The sequence below is a fragment of the Dipodomys merriami genome, unplaced genomic scaffold (genome assembly GCF_024711535.1).
Source record: "Dipodomys merriami isolate MVZ:Mamm:240054 unplaced genomic scaffold, mDipMer1.0.p SCAF_70, whole genome shotgun sequence".
Classification (NCBI taxonomy): domain Eukaryota; kingdom Metazoa; phylum Chordata; class Mammalia; order Rodentia; family Heteromyidae; genus Dipodomys; species Dipodomys merriami.
The window spans coordinates 4,909,192-4,927,283 of record NW_027206291.1 but is presented as its reverse complement, the minus strand read 5'-3'; the positions used below and the strand labels follow the sequence as shown (position 1 = coordinate 4,927,283).

The 18,092-nt window shown below is 57.6% G+C and overlaps 2 protein-coding genes across 3 annotated transcripts; one reads left to right on the top strand and one right to left on the bottom strand.

The window, feature by feature from the left end:
• Nucleotides 1–2,183: 2,183 nt before the first annotated feature.
• Atp5f1d (ATP synthase F1 subunit delta) lies at nucleotides 2,184–5,294 on the bottom strand. Its single transcript, XM_070007984.1, has 4 exons — nucleotides 5,054–5,294; nucleotides 4,371–4,524; nucleotides 2,723–2,811; nucleotides 2,184–2,637 (listed from the first exon to the last, which is right to left on the bottom strand). Exons 1-4 carry the CDS (start codon nucleotides 5,192–5,194, stop codon nucleotides 2,515–2,517), a joined length of 507 nt encoding a protein of 168 aa, XP_069864085.1. The 5' UTR covers nucleotides 5,195–5,294; the 3' UTR covers nucleotides 2,184–2,514.
• Nucleotides 5,295–8,051: 2,757 nt separating this feature from the next.
• Nucleotides 8,052–18,010, top strand: Cbarp (CACN subunit beta associated regulatory protein). 2 transcript variants are annotated; one of them, XM_070008490.1, is made up of 10 exons: nucleotides 8,052–8,271; nucleotides 9,916–10,072; nucleotides 10,166–10,305; nucleotides 10,399–10,463; nucleotides 10,837–10,981; nucleotides 11,167–11,338; nucleotides 11,536–11,676; nucleotides 12,219–12,429; nucleotides 15,017–15,197; nucleotides 15,974–18,010. In XM_070008490.1, exons 2-10 carry the CDS (start codon nucleotides 9,983–9,985, stop codon nucleotides 16,929–16,931), a joined length of 2,103 nt encoding a protein of 700 aa, XP_069864591.1. In that variant the 5' UTR covers nucleotides 8,052–8,271; nucleotides 9,916–9,982; the 3' UTR covers nucleotides 16,932–18,010. The 2 variants fall into 2 exon arrangements, with proteins under 2 accessions (XP_069864591.1, XP_069864592.1); XM_070008491.1 differs by lacking the exon at nucleotides 11,536–11,676.
• The last annotated feature ends 82 nt before the right edge of the window (nucleotides 18,011–18,092 follow it).

Genomic DNA, 18,092 nt, shown 5'->3' with positions numbered 1-18,092 from the left:
GAGTAGAATGTGGCCTCTTGGGGACAGGACACTTTGGCTGTTCAAAATAAAAGTTTAGAAATACCCCAGCTCACTCCTGACTTTCCTTCCCATGTGGTATCTCTGCTTTTTGTCCCCAGGTTGAGTAGAAACCGAGACATTGGGGAAGGGTCAGACTTTTGTGGATCTGCCCCTACCAGACCTAGGGCCTGCCAGCCCTCTAGGATGCCAGCCCTACCCTGACTGCCTTGGCCTACCTCCAGTGCTCACATCTCCCCTTTGGGAGTGGCCTAGCTGTGTCCCTGTGGATTAAGGACAGAGGGTCCCTGGTTATGACGTGTGTTAGCCTCAGAGACAGGAAGCTCAATGACAGTCTCCTCCCACTGGGCCAATGCCAAGCTGAACTGTGTCCTTAAGTCTTATTTATAGTGTCGTGGTGGCCTGGCCAGGACCTGGTCTCTGCTGAGAAAGGAGGTGGGGCCTCGGCAGGAAGGCTGTACCTGGTACTCTGAGGCTACCACACCTCTGGGCAAGAGCTCCCGGGGAAGGGATGGGCCAACCACTTGCTTTCAGATCCCAGATGAGAACCCAGAAATACTACAGGATCTTCTGACTGGGGACAACCCCAACACAGTCTCATCCAGGCCTGGCATGCACCACGGGGAGTCACTACCACGGGGCTGTGACAAAGAGGGACCGCCCACTGGTGCACACAGGCCACACACAGGCCTGGGGGTGGATGCCAGGTCACTGTCCTGGCTCCAGTGACACAGGCAGGGAGCAAGCCCTGACTCCATATACTCACCCTCCTGGAATCCCCTCCCAGCCTCACTGAGGCAAGGTGGGAGGAGGGAAGCCCAGACCTATTCCCTCAGCCAGGGCAGTGACTGTTGCCCCAAGGTTGCAGAGGAGGTAGGGCAGTGCCCAGCAAGATAGTTCCAGAGCTGCCCCTACCTGAGCTCAGCCCACCCCATCTGGGACTAGCCAGGGGCCTGTGTACCCAAAGAGGTGCCAACACCACCAGGGATTTGGGGCAGCTGGCCAGGCCAGGGCCACCCACAGTCTGGGTGTGCCCAGGGAAGGGCCTCTGTGGGAGCAGATGAGGACCGCCAAGGCTTGCCAGGGAGGGGTTAGGAAGCCACTGAAGGGAGGGCCTGGTGTTACTTGTGGTCAGGGCTCCAAATCTACAGACCCAAAACATGCATCAGCCCAAGCCTAACCCCAGTAGCCAGTGCCACACCTTTCCCTGCCCTCCAGCCCACCCTGGGTCTCAACCCTTACCCATCCACACCCTGTGGGAAAAATGCCAGCTCCCTGCCCACCCCACCTGGCCAGCCAAACTGTGCCCTTGAACCATGCTTTTTATTTTTTTATTTTTTGTCATGGGGGCTGAACTCTGAGCCTGGGTGCTGTCCCTCAGCTCTTCAGCTCAAGGCTAGTGCTCTACCACTTGAGCCACAGTGCCACTTCCAGCTTTTTCTGCTTATGTGGTGCTGAGGAAGCCAACCCAGGGCCTCGTGCATGCAAGGCAAGCGCTCTACCACTGGGCCACTTTCCCAGCCTTTTTTTTTTTTTTTTTTTGGTCGGTCCTAGGGCTTGAGCTCTGGGCTTGGGCGCTGTCACTCAGCTCTTCAGCTCAAGGGGAGCCCTCTACCACTTGAGCCACAGCGCCACTTCCGGTTTTCTGGTGGTTTATTGGAGATAAGAGTCTCACGGACTTTCCTGCCCGGGCTGGCTTTGAACCTCATCCTCAGATCTCAGCCTCCTGAGTAGCTAGGATTACAGACGTGAGCCACCAACACCCAGCCCCAGCCTTGAACTATGCTTTTTTTTTTTTTTGGGGGGGGGGTCTGGTGATGGGGCTTGGGCACTGTCCCTCAGCTCTTCAGCTCAGGACTAGCGCTCTACCACTTGAGCCACAGTGCCACTTCCGGCTTTTTTCTTTTTGCTTATGTGGTGCTAAGGAATCGAACCCAGGGCCTCGAGCATGCAAGGCAAGCGCTCTACCACTGAGCCACCTTCCCAGCCTGAACCATGCTTTTTGTACCTCACCCACCACCATGGCCTGTTGACTGAGGACACACAGGGAACCCACACTCACTAGATTCACAGGCTCTGGTTCACATGAGGAACACAGAGGGCTGAAGAGGAGGAGGTGCCTGACCTCTTCACCTAGGCAGAAGTGAGGACACCAAAACACACAATCAAGTTCCTGGTCTTTAATTGGGGGTGAGGCTGGGGCAGGCCCTCTGGCCAGGTGGCATAGGTGCTGTAGGTATGGGTGGCAGCTCGGCAGGGACAGGGGTTGGGACAGCCAGTCAGGTTGAGAGATCCTTAAGAGAGCCCCACCAGGCCTGTGGAACCTGGCGCTGTGCTGCCCCCTGGCGGCCTTTTCACTAAGCTGCATGGAGGAGGAAACTCCTGGGTTTTTCCAGGCCACCCCTAAATAGTCTTGACCCCAGGGGAGCTGGTTCCACCTATGTGGTACACACCCTGCTGGGCCCTAGGCCTGTTTTCCTGATAGGCATACACCGACTACTCCAGGGCCTTCACCAGGGCCTCGTTGGCCTCGATGCGTATCTGGATCTCTGCCCTTGCAGCCTCATCTGCAGCCCCAGACAGCTCAGACTGTGCCTTCTCCAGATTCGCCTTGGCTGTCTGCAGAGGGTGGGCAGGAGTGAGGGCAGAGTAGACCCAGCTGGGCACCTGCCCTTCCACTGCAGCAGGTACCCTCTACACTTACCCCCAGATCCAGCATGTCCAGTGTCACAGCCTCTTCAGCCAGTAACTGCACGGAGGAGTCAGCATTCACCGTGACAGAGCCGCTGCTCACTGTGGGAGGGAGAGCAGGAGGCAAAGCCTCAATCCACTGTATCTATGCAGCATCCTGGTGGGCAACCTCAGAGTACTTTGGCTTGGAGCTCCCAGTCTGTGCCACAAGCCTAGCAGACTACCCTCTGTCAAAAATGAAATTCAAGCTGGGTTCCTGTGGCTCACCTTTATCATCCTAGCAACTTAGGAAGTTGAGATCTGAAGACTGTATTTTATAGAGTCAACCCAGGCAGGAAAGTCAATGAGACTGCTATCTCCAATTAACCACCAAAAAGCCAGAAGCAGAGCTGTGGCACAAGTGGTAAAGCATCAACCTTGGGCGATAAAAGCTAGGGTACTGTGCCCAGGCCCCGGGTTCAAGTCTCAGTATTCACCAAAAAAAATTTACTTGATGGGTCTGGATGCTCACTCACAACTTGTTGTTTCTCCTTTCAAATATGTAACTCAGTGGTAGACTGTTTAAATAACTGTGTGATAACTCTCCTATAAGGGAGGACTCTCATTTAAAATAAACCATAAAACAAAGAGAAAGGGCTGGAGCATGGCTCAAACAGTAGAAGTTTGCCTATGGGCTGGGATGGTGGCTCAGTGGTAGAGCACTTGCCTTGCATACATGAGGCCCTGGGTTCAATTCCTCAGCACCACAAAAGAAAAAAGAAAAAGCTGGAAGTGGTGCTGTGTCTCAAGGGGTAGAGCACTAGCCTTGAGCTGAAGAGCTGAGGGACAGCACCCAGGCCCAGAGTTCAGATCCCACGACCGGACCCCTCAAAAAAAAAAAAAAAAGTTTGCCTAGCAGGCTGATAAGCTCTGAGTTTAATCTGCAGTACTGTTAATTAAAAAAAGAAAATTAAGCTGGGTGCTGGTGGCTCATGCCTGTAATCCTAGCTACTCAGGAGGCTGAGATCTGAGGATCGCAGTTCAAAGCCAGACTGGGTAAGAAAGTCCATGAGACACTTATCTCTTCCAGAAAATTGGAAGAGAACTGTGGCTCAAAGTGGTAGATAGTGAACCTTGAACAAAAGAGCTCAGGGACAGAGCCCAGACCCTGAGTTCAAGCCCCAGGATGGGCATTTAAAACAAGGGGAATATGACTCAGTGGTAGAGTGCTTGCCTTGCATGCATGAAGCCCTGAGTTCGATTCCTCAGCACTACATAAGCAGAAAGCCAGAAGTGGCTCTGTGGCTCAAATGGTAGAGGGCTAGCCTTGAGCTGAAGAGCTGAGGGGCAATGCCCAGGCCAAGTTCAGGCCCCACGACAAAAAAAAAAGGGGGAGGGAGGTCCTCAAATTGGCTGCCTCCTGTACACCACTTCTCCCCTGCAGCTTTCTACTTCTTTCTAGTTCTGTACCACCCACTGACTCACATTGGCCAAACTAGGCTGAGTTCAGGGTCAGTTATGTGCTTCTTGCCACGTTCGAGGTGACTCCATCAGTGTCCAGCTCTAAGCTACTTACACTTGCTAACTTTACTTTTCTCAAGGTCTCAGCTGAAACCGGGCCTGTTGTCCTGAGGTGACTTAATCTACACCCCTCCCACCCCTCCAGTTCGCTGCACACTGACCAAAGTACTTAGTGGTGGTGCCATCTTCGGCATGAACCACCACCAGCCCGGGTCGCAGGACCTGCAGAGTGGGCACATGGGATGCCAAGATGCCGAAGGCACCAGTCAGTGTAGGTACATCCACTTGCCGGACGTTGGCCTCGTTGAAGAACACCTGGAGAGGAAATCAGACTGTTACTTAGCAATCCTCAAACCTTGTTCAAGAAGACTTGGTCTTTCCTGCTGTGAAATGGGTCCCGGAATGGGGCAACACGTGATCCACAGCGCTGGTTTTGGCCTTAGGTCAGCTGTTGCCTTTCTTTGCTCTTCTGTAGAACGGGAATGCCAGAATAGGAAGCCACCTTAGAGTTGCTAGCAAGGGGTCGTCTCTATGAGAGGCGTCCGGCTTCGGAAGCAAGTCTGGCTCCAGCGGAGGGAAGGGGGGGGGGCAGAGGGGGGTGCAGGGTGGGAGGCAGGAGGGCAAGGTGAGGAGAGGTTCCCGCGGGGCTGAGTCGGCTTCTGGACCGCACGAAGACGGGCGCGGAGGCGGGAAGGGGTTGAGGAGGATCGGGTACCGGACCGCGGCCTAAGAACCCAGTGCAGAACGCCGGTCCGGCGACCCCGCGAGCTGAGAAGCCTCGATCCTGGGGGCGGGGTGCGCAGGCCCGGCCCGTTAGGGAAGGGGGGACTCGGCGGGGTCGAACCTGAGTAGGCGAGGCGAAGGTGAAGGACATCTGACCGGGGCCTGCGGCGGGGGCCGGGGCGGCGGCGGCCTCAGCGTACGCACGAGCCTGGCGGACGAGGCGGCCCAGGCCTGGGCGGCGGAGCAGTGCAGCGGGCAGCATGGCAGCAGCGGCGGTGGCGGCGGACAGGGAGTCCGGAGACAGGACGCTAGCAACACGGCGGCCTTGAGGGCTGGGAGGACAAGGCGCGGGGGCTTATGGGAGGCACCGTTCTGGCGAGCGCGCGTGCGCACACTACGACTCCCAGAAGCCTGCGCGACAAGGCCCGGGAGCAGAGCATTCTGGGGGTTGTAGTTTCATTCCGGCTCCGGCTCCCAGCCACCTTTGGAGAGGGTCCATGGGTGGGGAGAAGTGGGGAGGGTTCCGGCTAGATGATTCGGTGCCAGGATGACTAGAGACCTGCACCCAGCAGACATTTGCTCTCCCATATTGCTGGTATGTGTTATATTGGATACCTGTGGGAAACAATATCCCGCTCTGGAGCGGTTAGAGGAAGGTGTTTAGCAGACATAGACGATGTCATCAATCAGCTGTAGTGGGTTGGGTGACAAGTACTGAAATAAACAAAGGACACCAGCTGAATGAGAAACATGTTGGGACACTAGCGAAAGTTTGCAGCTGGAGAAGCAGCTGTCTGGGATACGGCCTCTCCCAGTCTGGGAGAGAGCCGGGGCCACTCGCCCACCTGGCACGTCTGGTGCAGGCAGAGGGCGCTCCAAGCCTGAAAATGCACTCCCTGAGCTCCACCGCCCCGCGGGCCGCCCGGTCCGGCCGCCCCCGCTGGCCTCTGACGCAGGAGCGCGTGCGCGGGCGGCTCGGAGGCCCCGCTGACGTCAGCCATAACTGCGCAGCCTCTTCAGTGGATATGACGTCATCGCCCTCGCCCCCGCACTCATGCAATTCTGCAATCCATAGTCTGGGCTTTTGGCCCCCACTACCTCCTAATTTATTATCCTTTGCTCCTTCACAGTATGGCGGGGGAGGGGTGTCTGGAGGGAGTCAGGAAATCTGTGTAGGGGGGGATATTGTGAACCCTTGACATTGCTGTGGAGGAAACAGGTACTAATGTACCCTCTCCTCCCCTGTGATGGGAGTCTGGAATCTTTTGTGGCTTCTCACAACCACCAGCCTATGCTCTTGTTTGTTTTTGTGTGTAGAATTCGCACCTCTGGCCTGACACACAACAGAAGCCCCAGACTGGGGCATTAATCACAATGATCCGGACATTCTGGGAGCTGCAAGTGTTTAAGGCGTAAAGCCTTACCGCCTTTCCTTGGGGCCTCTGCCCCTGTACTTATGGCCTAACGATAAGAAAGCAGGGAGAATTAATTAGTGGGTTCCTCAAAGGACTAATGAATGACTTCTCAATCCCCACAGGCAAAGACAGCACCCTTACCCAGTTCCCCAGCCTGGGATTATTTGGGAATTCTATCCCATCATAGACTCTCCACTTGGTACAGCCATGATGGCTGCCATCTCTAACCTTTCTTTCTGCCTCACTTCAGGTAGAAGAGCCCATAAAAGCTAAAACCTAACCATAGCATTCTTCTACTAGGAGTCACACACACTATGGCATCTCTGTTTCATCTTTTTTTTGGCAGGGGTGGGGGTGGGGGTGGGAGGGGTGGGGGGGTTCGGTCGTGGGGCCTGAACTCTGGGCCTGGGCGCTGTCTCTCAGCTCTTCAGCTCAAGGCTAGTGTTCTACCACTTGAGACACAGAGCCACATCTGGCTTTTTCTGCTTATGTGGTGCTAAGGAATTGAACCCAGGGCCTCATGCATGCAAGGCAAGCGCTCTACCCCTGAGCCACCTTCCCAGACCCTCTGCTTCATCTTTGAGCCCACTTTTCAACTTCCTTTGTCTCAGTGCTAGACCAGCTTTTCAGAACACTTGCTCGACCACCAGTCAAGGAGCACACAGGTCCATTTCCTCCAGTGTGCTTATGCTGTGGGATCCTGCGGCCCAACCATAAAGAAGTTCCTGCCCCCTGTTGACTTACTCTGAGAGCCACAGAGAGAAACAGGACTGGAGTATGGGTGGTAGTTGACATGATAGTCAAAAGATGAATCCTGGGATGTGGTGTGTGCTCAAGAGTAGAGCAAACTTGAACTCAGGGCCTAGGCACGCTCCTTTAGTGTTCTACTCAAGGCTAGTGCTCTTGACACTTGAGCCACAACTCCACTGACTTTCTTGCCTAGGCTGGCATTGAACTGAAATGTTCAGATTTCAGCCTCTTGAGTAGCTAGGATTACAGGTATGAGCCACTGGCCCTAGAGCTAGTGGTTAGGATGAGACCATTCTTGGATTCCAAGCCCAAAAAGGCAGTTTGGTTGTAAATGGGGTTTGGGCTAATTCAGGTCACTTTGGAGAAGCATGTCCCTGGAGGAGGGGATACAAATTTGGGCCCCAGGGGCCCTCAGTACACCTCTGAAAAGCTATATTATTATTTGCTTTTTTTGCTGTACCATAGAACAGGGTGTTATTATGAACCCTTTACAGTGGCATGGGGAACCCCGTATAAGGGAAATAGGTACCTAGCTCTCCCTGACAGACTGAAAAAAATTGTGCATCCCAGAAGCCTAGACTGTGCACCCCACCCCCATATTCTCAGGGGAGAAGGAAGTAAGCCTTGTCCACCCCCAAGACTCCACAGCCCTGGGCCTTGAGTTACCACCAGGCAGGCTAAAGGGTGGGGTGGGGGGCGCCATTCTTTTCAAGACCTAGGCTATTAGAGGGCCCTGCGCAGTTTCTGGAGACCAGAAAACCGGGGAGGGTAAGTCTCGCAGTCCTACAGGGGGGGTGGGAGGGGAGAGGGGCGGGGGCGGCTGTGCGCAAACCAGGGCCCCCCCCCAGCGCAGGCTCCGCCCCCCGCTCCCGCCCCCGCCGGAAGGGAAGGGGAGGCGGTGGCCAGAGCGCAGCCAGCCAGACGCGGCGGCGAGAGCGGCGGGGGCGGCTGGCTGAGGACCGGGAGGCACCGGGCTCACCGAGCGGGCCGGAGCGGGCTCGCCGCCAACGCGGTCACGTGCGCGTCCCCTCCTCTAGCGCTGGCTTCCCCCGCGCGCCGCGCTCTCCATTCATAAATTCTCCGTCTGCTCCGCGGCCACCGGGCGTCGGAGCCAGCCCGGAGCGCCGCGCCGCCGCCCTCCCGCCGCCCATGGGCCGCACGCTCCAGCGCTGAGGTAGGCGCGGCTGGCCCGGGCGCAGGGCCGGGTGGAGGCGGGCATGCGGGCGGGCCGCGAGCGGCCGGGGATGGCGGCGGGTTCCGGGGCCCGCCCTGGCCCCGCTGGACCAGCGGTCCTGCTGCTCTGCGCGCGGTTGCGCGTGCCCGCTGGGGAGGGCGCGGAGGAACCAGGCGGGCCTGGTGGGGGGGGAGGGAGGGAGGGAGGGAAGGCCTGCGCAGCTTTGCATCTTGTTCACGCTGTGGCAACCTCCGGATCCCCCCCTCCTGCCCCCCCCCACGTCGTTCCCTAGCCTCAGTTTACCCCGGTGAGAAGGGGCAAGGGCGATGGCGCGTCCATCGTCTTAGGGTTTGGATGAACCTGGTATTGGGATCTGGTTTTTCTCCCTATCTCCGGGCCAACTAGGGGGTCGTGATGGGCACCTAGGCTGGGAGCAGGTGTGTCTGCCCCACCCCCAGCAGCCCACCTGCCGCGTCCTGCATTTCCATCCTTCTTCGCAGTCTCCTCCCGTCACCATCCCTACGCCTCTGCCCCACTCCCTTCCTCCTGAACTCATTTCCCGACCTACATATGCGCCCCCCTCCCAGCCTCTCACCGCAATGCTGAGGTTATCGTCTCTCGAGACACACCTTCCCTTTCCGTAGGCCTTAATCCCCACCCCACCCCCTTGCTGTCCAGCCCCAAACCTTTGGGGCTAATGATGCTGAAGCCTGCGCGCTCCTCGGCGTTCAGGAAGGGGTTCTCGGGAGCGCGCACACGCATTGCCAATTCGAGGATGTAGGCTATAGCGCCCTAGCCTCAGCCCCTCTGAGACTCCAGGGTCCAAAATAGCCCCAGGATAGATCAGGTACAGCTTTCAGCAGCTCCCTTCCCTGAGTGCTTCTTCCCTCACCTTCCCTCAGTCCCTGCCTCAGTTTCCCCCCTACTTGGAGGCTGTCCGTCTGGGTCTGGCTGAGCACTAGCGGACAGGCGCAGCAGCCATCTTGCTGTCGTCTTGGGGCGCCCCTGCAGGCAGCCTCCCCCGCGCCCTCTCCTCCCCCACCTTGCTCTGCCTGGCAACCCGCCCCCCAACGCGGCCTGCGCACTGTTGCCATGGGAACCAGATTCTTCAGGGCAGGAACAGATGCGCCTCTTTTGTCCTTTCCACTCCCACCAGCGTGGGCAGAGGGAGACCTTTACCTCCTGAGTCGTGACTTGGGGCCTACTGGCACAGCCCCTCCCACTCGTTTGGCTATGCACTTCCTCTGTCTTAATAGGACAAGCCTTTTCTCTCCCTAATGGGTGAAAAAGAGGCATTTGGGGTACCTGGCTATCTCTTGATTGGCTACAAGTGGCCTCTCTGTTTCTCCAAGGGTTGCTTTCCCTTTCTTGGGCAGGGCTCCTGGCCCATGTTACCTTGCTAGGCCGGCCACACCGGCCGGGGAGGTGGTGGTGGTTATAACACTCATGCACACACACACATACACGCACAGGCACCTCCCTAGTGGTAAAGATGGCAAAATGGAAATCCCAGGAGAGAAGCTCTTCACCCCCTCCCCCCCATACTAGGTGCTCATGCTGCAGAGCAGGGTCCCACCTGTCCATGAGTCACCGCTGGTGTGGGCTGCAGTGCTTGACAGGGAAACTGGGGGGCTCATTTTTCAGAGGCTCCTGTGAGGGAGAGGACAGCCGGTGGCAGAGCAGAGCAGGCCCTGTCCTCTTCAGTGTCAAAATGCAGCCCACCGCCACCATGGCCACAGCCTCCACTACCACTGCCACCATTGCCCTGACGACGTGGGACAACGTAACCATTCGCCCAACGGTGGGTGATCTCTAGGATATGATGTGCCAGAGGGTGGGGTGAAAAGTTAGCAAGGTTAAGGATTTCCTGATGGCCCCCCATGTCTCCCCACAGGCTGAACCAGACCCCATCCTGGATAACTATGTGCTCCTGGTGGTGGTGATGTCACTGTTCATTGGGGGCACTCTGGTTGTTCTGTCTGGTGTCCTGCTGCTGTGTAAACGCTGTTGGGAGGTCCACCAGCGCTTCAACAGGTACCAGGGGTCCCAGGGACAGGGCTTCTTGAGCATGGGGTCAGAGATATTCTTAGGCTCCAGACATCTCTCTCAACTGCTGTCCTTGCTCAGGGCCATGGATGAAGCAGAGAAGACCACTACCACCTACCTGGACAATGGTACCCACACTACCCAAGGTGAGGAGCCCACCCAAGCCCCACCACCCCATATGTCCATTTGTCCGACCGCCCGCCCACCCCTTGGCCACCTGCCCGCCCCCTGGGGCCGCCTGACCGTCTGTGTCTGTCTGTCTCCCCCACCAGACTGGGCGCTGCTCGATTCCGACTCATCTCTGTTTCCTTAACGCCCAGGCGTAGGTGCGCACAGGCGCGTGCTGAGCGAGTGAGTGTGTGAGCAGATGAGCGAGTGCCCACCGCCCCTCCCCCCCGGCCCGCCCAGTCCTGCGGTCACTCGGCCCCGCGCCCCTCCCCTCTCCCTCCCTGCCCAGCGGCCTTCCCTGGATGAAGCGCGGCCCACCCGGGGCCCACCCTCTCTTGGCTCTCCTCGCAGACCCCGACTTCAGGGGGGAGGACCCCGAGGGCCAGGACGCAGAGACCGAGCGCTTCCTGTCCACCAGTTCCACCGGCCGTCGGGTCTCCTTCAACGAGGCCGCCCTCTTTGAACAGAGCCGGAAGGCGCAGGACAAGGGCCGCCGGTGAGGGGGTGGGGCATTGGGCTACAGTCCAGCAGAAGTTATGGCTACTCAGTGGCGGAGGCTGGGGTGACAGCAATGTCCCAAACAAGGACCTTGGCTCCTGCATCCAACGAGGTGGACAGCAGAGAGCAGGGTCAGAGCAGGAAGTTACACCAGTGGGCTGATGAGTGGGTATTCCCTTGTAGGTATACGCTGACAGAGGGGGACTTCCACCATCTCAAGAACGCCCGCCTCACCCACCTCCATCTGCCACCCTTGAAGATTGTCACCATCCACGAGTGTGATTCTGGTGAGGCCAGCTCAGCTGCTACGCCCCACCCGGCCATTACCCCTAAGGACAGCTTGGCCATTTTCCAGGTAAGGTCCAGGGGCTACCAGCCAGCCTTGGTATTTGGTGGCTTGGGATTGGTTGGGCTGGATCCATCTTGAGGACAGGTGAGAGTCCTGGCTGGGGGTGGCTGGGGGGGCCAAGCCCAGCATGCCCCCTCCCCCCATCACCCACCCATGCTCTTTGACCTGTCACTGCTTCCTCCCCCATCGGCTCTGTCCCACAGCCCCCGGGGAAGGCCCTCACCGGCCGCTCCGTGGGCCCTAGCTCCGCCCTGCCAGGTGACCCCTACAACTCGGCCGCAGGCTCTGCTGACTTCTCAGAGATCAGCCCCTCGGCATCCAGCGACTCTGGGGAAGGCACCTCGGTGAGGCCTCCCCTGAGTTTCCCAGGGTGTACAGAGAATGTGGGGGGCTCCTTCCTTTCCTTCCCCGTGATCCAAGAGGGAGGTCAGCTTTTGGCTTCTGCTTGCCCTCGCCCTCCTTTGACCTTTGGGTCCTTGAATATGGGATGTAGGATGGGCTTGAATCGTCGAAGGACACCCTGGGCTTCAGTGGGTATTCAGGCTCCTGCCCACCACTCCCAGCCCAGGGAAGACAGCTCCCTTAGCACTAGTTCTTAGACCCTTTTATCTAGGGTCCTTCCCAAGGCAGAGACAGGGCTAGGGAGACCAGAGTTAGCTTGAGGGGGGCAGAATGAGATATCAGTGAAAAGACACCAGCCCTAGAGATTAGCATAGCCCAGGGCCCACCAAGAGCCCCTGCTCCCCCTGTTCTCTCTGAGCAGCTCCTTCAGCTTTGGCCCAGTGGTGGGTCAAGGTGTTGTTGTGACTGTGACACCCTGGTTGGGGCTGGCTCACAGGGCCAAGGGAGGGGACTCTGCCTGAGACCCATCCCTGTTTCCTCCCAGTTGGATGTGGTTGCCAGGGGCACCAAGGCTGGCGGGCCTGGGGCTGCAGTGGCATCTGGGGAGGCGGGCGCAGGTTCCGGGGCTGGCACCGTACTGCAGTTCCTCACTCGACTGCGCCGCCATGCCAGCCTGGATGGGGCCAGCCCCTACTTCAAGGTCAAGAAATGGAAGCTGGAGCCCAGCCAGCGGGCATCCAGTCTGGACACAAGAGGTAAGTCCACAGCTCCTGATTGGGGGGGGGGGGATAGTGAGGCCCAAGGAGGTTTGGTGGGAGCCACCAGATGCTGCCCTGGGCAGTCATAGTCACAGGTGGGAGGCTGTGAACCAGACAGGGTCTGTGTTCCCTGGACCACAGCCTGCTTGAAGCAGCAGCAATGTTGGCCAGAGGCCTTGCAGCTGGTCAGGAAAACCCAGAGCCTTTCTCTAGATGAGCTGTCTAGGACCCCTATCCCGTGCATTCTGGTTGCATTTAAGCTATCTGGTCACTGGACTTCCTGGCTAGGACCCCACCTATTACCCCCAAGGGCTGTGTGCACAGGCAGTGGTTCTCATTCTCAGCCACAGCAGGGGCCTTCCTTTTCTCCCTGGATGACCTTGGCTAAAACCTTTAGTCTGTGTAAGCTTTGATTTCTCTGGTGGGAAGGAAGAAGGGGGACTGGACTAGGCCAGGGTAACTTCTTGGGACTGGGGGCAGGGGAGAGGGAGGTGTCTTGAACCTGGGGCTTTACTCTCTCCCTTAGCTTTTCCATTCAAGGCTGCTACTCTCTCACTTGGTCCACCTCTACTTCCAGCTTTTTGCTAGTTAGCTGGAGATAAGAAATCAGATTTTTCTGCCTTGGCTGACTTCGAACTGGGATAATCAGATCTCAGTCTCCCAAGTAGCTAATATTAAAAGCATGAACCATTGGCACCTTGCTTAGAACATTTTTTTGTTCTTATTTTGGCATTGGAGCTTGAACTCAGGGCCTGGGCACTGTCCCTGAGCTTTTCTAGCACTCTACCAATTTAGAACCATAGTGCCACTTTTGGTGGAGATAAGTCTCACAGACTTTTCTGTCTGGGCTGGCTTTGAACCATGATCCTCAGATCTCAGCCTCCCGAGTAGCTAGGATTACAGGTGTGAGCCACCTGTGCCCAGCTTTCCTTTAGCCTTTTCATTGAAGGGTGGCATTCTACTATTTGAACCACAGCTCCACTCCTGTTGTTTTTGTGTGTGCTGGTCCTGGGGCTTGAACTCAGGGCCTGGGCACTCTCCCTGACCTTCTTTTGCTCAAGGCTAGAACTCTAGCACTTGAGCCACAGCTCCACATCCAGCTTTTTTCCTGCCCAGGCTGCCTTTGAATTGTGATCTCCCAGTCTCAGTTTCCTGAGTAGTTAGGATTACAGGCATGAGCCATTGGTACAGGTGAACTGGGGCTTGAACTCAGGGCCTGGGCACTGTCCTTGGGATACTCTTGCTCAAAGCTAGCGCTCTACCACTTGAGCCACAATGTCACTTTTGGCTTTTTGTGTGTATGTGGTACTGAAGAATTGAACTCAGGGCTTCATGTATGCTAGGCAAACACTCTTACCACATTCCCAGCCCTGAACTTTTTTTTTTTTTTTAAGTAAGTTTCTAGATAGTAGTATTTTTGGTTTTTGTAATCAGTCATTAACTCAAACTGCTATTTTAAGTAGGAAGCACCTGTTCATATAGGTAAATAATGTGTAGCTTTATTTACAAAGACAGGATCCACTTGGCTTGTGAGTAGCACCCTTCTGACCCTTCAGGACAGGGCTTCCTTATCTCCAGCCCGAAGCAGGACCCTGTGGGGGTGAGGGAGAAGAAAAGGACCCCATCTATACGCAGGCAGCAATCATCATTCCTGCTTAGGGAACCTCACTCACCTGGCAGGCCTGGGTGTCTACTGCCCTATGAAAGGTGGTTGTGGTGGCAGGTCACATTAGGAAAGGCCTCCAGACTTGACCTAGGGAATGGGTAATAGGTGTCAGAGAATGACTAGCTGGTGACAGTTTTAAGTGCCCAATGAAGAGAAGGCAGGAAAACACTTGCTCTAGTCACTAGTGGCTCCTAGCTGGGTTTTGTTTTTTTTTGTTTTTGTTTTTTGTTTTTTTGGGGGGGTCCAGTCATGGGGCCTGAACTCTGGGCCTGGGCGCTGTCCCTCAGCTCTTCAGCTCAAGGCTAGCGCTCTACCACTTGAGCCACAGCGCCACTTCCGGCTTTTTTCTTTTTGCTTATGTGGTGCTGAGGAATGGAACCCAGGGCCTCAGGCATGCAAGGCAAGCACTCTACCACTGAGCCACCTTCCCAGCCCTCCTAGCTGGGTTTTGAAAGGAAGCCCACTGCTGCCCTGTTCAATCTGGGAGACAGGTTCTGAGACAGCCTTGATCCTGGCTGTAATAATAGTCACAGCAGCTACACAGGTCCAGAACCTGTTTGCTCTGAAGCCTACCTACACTGATGGCGTGGGGCCATGGGCAAGGGAAGGGCAGTCCCTTCCTCTGCGCATGCTCTTCCCCCCCTTCCCCCCCCCCCCCAGGCCAGGGTGCAGCCTGAACTAGGTACCTCCTTTCCCTACTAGTGTCCACCAGCCCTAGCTCTACTCTTCCACACTTGCCATCAGGTGTCTGTCTGGCCAGAACTACTCTAGGCACTACTTCACCTGGGGTCCCTCTGTGCCTTACTGTGCTCATCTGTACTTCAGCTTCCACGCTCCCCCAGTTCAAGTAGCAAGTCCAAGGCTTGGACTTGGATGTGTTAGAGAAGCACAGCAGGCTAATGACCTTCCCCTGCACAGGTTCCCCCAAGCGCCACCACTTCCAGCGGCAGCGGGCAGCCAGCGAAAGCATGGAGCAAGAGGGGGATGCCCCCCATGCCGACTTCATCCAGTACATTGCTGGAGCCGGAGATGCCATGGCCTTTCCACACCCCCGCCCCTTTCTGGCCAGCCCCACCAGCCCGCCCCCCGCTCTCGGCAGGTATTTTTCAGTAGATAGAGGTGCTAGGGGTGGGCCTGTGGGCCCCTTCCCTACTCCATTCCCCCTAGGTGGCCCAGGGAGCACCCTCCAGGCCCTGTGGACACGCCTCCCCCTGGCGGCCTGGGGGCCACCTCTCCAGCAAGGACCGGAGGAGGGAAGCAGGGAGACACTGGGTAAGGGTAGATGGGCAGGTGTGGTCCCAGACAAAGGCCCTAGGGCCCCTAGAATGAGACACCTGCCCAGGCCAGGCCACCATGGGCTAGCGCCCACCCTAGTGCTGCCACTTCAGCATAGATTCCACAGCCTTAAGGGCTCTTTGGTGGCCCCAGGCCCCCTCTCACCTGCCCACACTCCTGAAAGATGGGCAGTTCCTTCTCAGAAACTGCTATGACCCAAAGGCACTATCCTAAAGTCCCAAGCCTAAGCCGGTGGGATGAAGGCCTGGGAGGGGGAGAATAGCAAGGCGCCATTCAAGCTTGGGCAGCTCCAGCCTTATACATCCTTCAGTCTTGTCAGCCCGTAACAGATGGGTAGGGGGCAGCCAGGCTAGAGTCAAAGTATCCCAGTCCATCCATCCCCTGTGGGCATCCATGTCCAGGAAGCTAGAAAGAGGGGATGCTGTGGGTACAGCCAGCCATGACAGCCCCAGCACATACTGGGGACTTGCACCAGCTTGGCAGACCAGTATAATCCTGAGGGTCAGTGATCCAAAGGTGGGTGGCCAGTGGGGAGGGGACGAGGCCGGCAAGCTCTGACAGCCACGGGGTGGCTTACAGGCTAGAGGCGGCCCAGGCGGCGGGAGGATTGAGCCCCGAGTCCCCCCCAGAGCGCAGCATCGGTTCGGGGCCTGAGCAGCAGCAGCAACAGCAAGAGTCGGACACCGAGCAGACCCAGGCTAGCTATCGCGACCTATGGAGCCTGCGTGCCTCTCTTGAATTGCATGCAGCCACCGCCTCGGACCATAGCAGCAGTGGCAACGACCGTGACTCTGTGCGCAGCGGGGATAGCTCAGGCTCTGGAGGTGCGGCGCCCACCTTCCCACCGCCCTCGCCACCCACGTCACGGCCCAAAGAGGGTGAAGGGCGTCGCCTATTGCAGATGGACAGTGGCTACGCCAGCATCGAGGGCCGAGGCGTGGGAGATGATGTGGTTGAGCCGCCCACTTTCCCTGTCCCACCACGCAGTCCACCCCGCAGCCCACGAGCTTGGCCACGTCGGCCCCGCCGCGACTACAGCATTGATGAGAAGACAGATGCGCTTTTCCATGAGTTTCTGCGCCATGACCCGCACTTTGACGACACCCCAGCCGCTATGCGACACCGCGCACGCGCACACCCGCATGCGCGCAAGCAGTGGCAACGTGGTCGGCAGCACAGTGACCCTGGGGGTGCACGTGCAGCTCCGCCCACTGGAGCCCCAGTTCCATCTTCTGGCGTGCCTCGGCCAGCACGTGCACCCCTGCGCCGTGGTGACAGTGTCGACTGCCCACCAGATGGCCGAGCGCTGACCAGCACAGGGGACGACCCTGCCATCCCGGTCATCGAGGAGGAGCCGGGTGGGGGCTGCCCTGGAGCAGGCCTGTGTGTGGAGCCCTCAGGGGCACTGCTGGACAAGCTAGCAGCTGGTCTCGAGGAACGACTCTTTCCCACACACCTGGCAGCAGAGTCTGTGGCGGCAGCCCAGGCACTGGTCGTGGCTGCAGCCCCCACCTCCCCCGACCACAGTCCAGCCTAAGCCCTGTGCCCCCAACCCACCTCTCAGCAGCTTCTTCGGCCCCAGTGGAGCCGTGGCAGTGGCAGGGCAGGGCGGACCGGACCTCGGGGCGAGCCGGTGCACACGGGAGAACTGCAAGGACCCTTCACCAGGCGCATGCACACAGCCCAGGCGCTTGGGTGGCCTCGGGTGCAAGGGCACAGTCCTGTGCCAGCCTCTGCGGCCCAAGTGAGTCCGCATACAGCCTTCCTGCTGACCTTGCACCCTCCTGGTGAGCACATACACCACCAGGTCCTCTGGGTGCTTAGTGGGTCTCAGTGGCATCCTGAGGTGCGAAGCTCAAGACTCTGGCTTTGCTGGAGGGGGATTGATAAGTTATCAGGCTTCCAAGGACAGCATTTGATTGCCCTTGGTTCTAGGCAGCAAATGGCTGCCACACACACACACACGCACGCACACACGCACGCACACACACACCACAAAATCTCAGGCTGTTGAGGACCAGGAGTCCTGAGGCATACACACATATCCCTTTGGGGGGGGCTACTGAGCCTCAAAGAGGGGCACCAGTTGCCTGCTTGGTGCATGCATGGGCTTGCCAAGGCAGGGAACCCAAGAGGGAGGTTGACGCCAACCACTGAAAGCTGTTTACCTCACTAATCCACGGTGTGTGTTCATGGCAGCCTGAGCCCCCTCCCACTCCGAGCAATAACCGTGTCTGCCACCGCCAATGCTGCTGCTGCTGCTGCTGCCACTACGGCCCCTATCTGGCCCTACAAGGAACCTCTGGGCCCTGGACACGGCTCCTCCCTGTGTGTATCTTGTGCCCACCCAATGCATGTGGACAGTGCCCTGTCCTTGACTTATCCCATCCCTTCTGTGAAGCCGCTGGGGCTAAGTGTTTCAAAGTGGATAAAACACAGCCCAGGCGGCAAGGCTTCAAGTTTCCCAAACTTTATTTATTGCCAAAAGATGGGGCAGCCCTTGCCCATAGCCAAGTGCCCATCCTGCCCCTTGAAGCTTTCTGCCTAATATGTAACCATCCAGTGATGGAATTTGTTGTGTATTTGTTTTCTTGTTGATTATAAGTATTTACTGCATATTTGCTGGTCTGGTTTTTCTTGTGATCGAAGACCACAAGTGGCCTCGGAGGGACGAAAGGGTCAGGGTGGGCCACTGGGC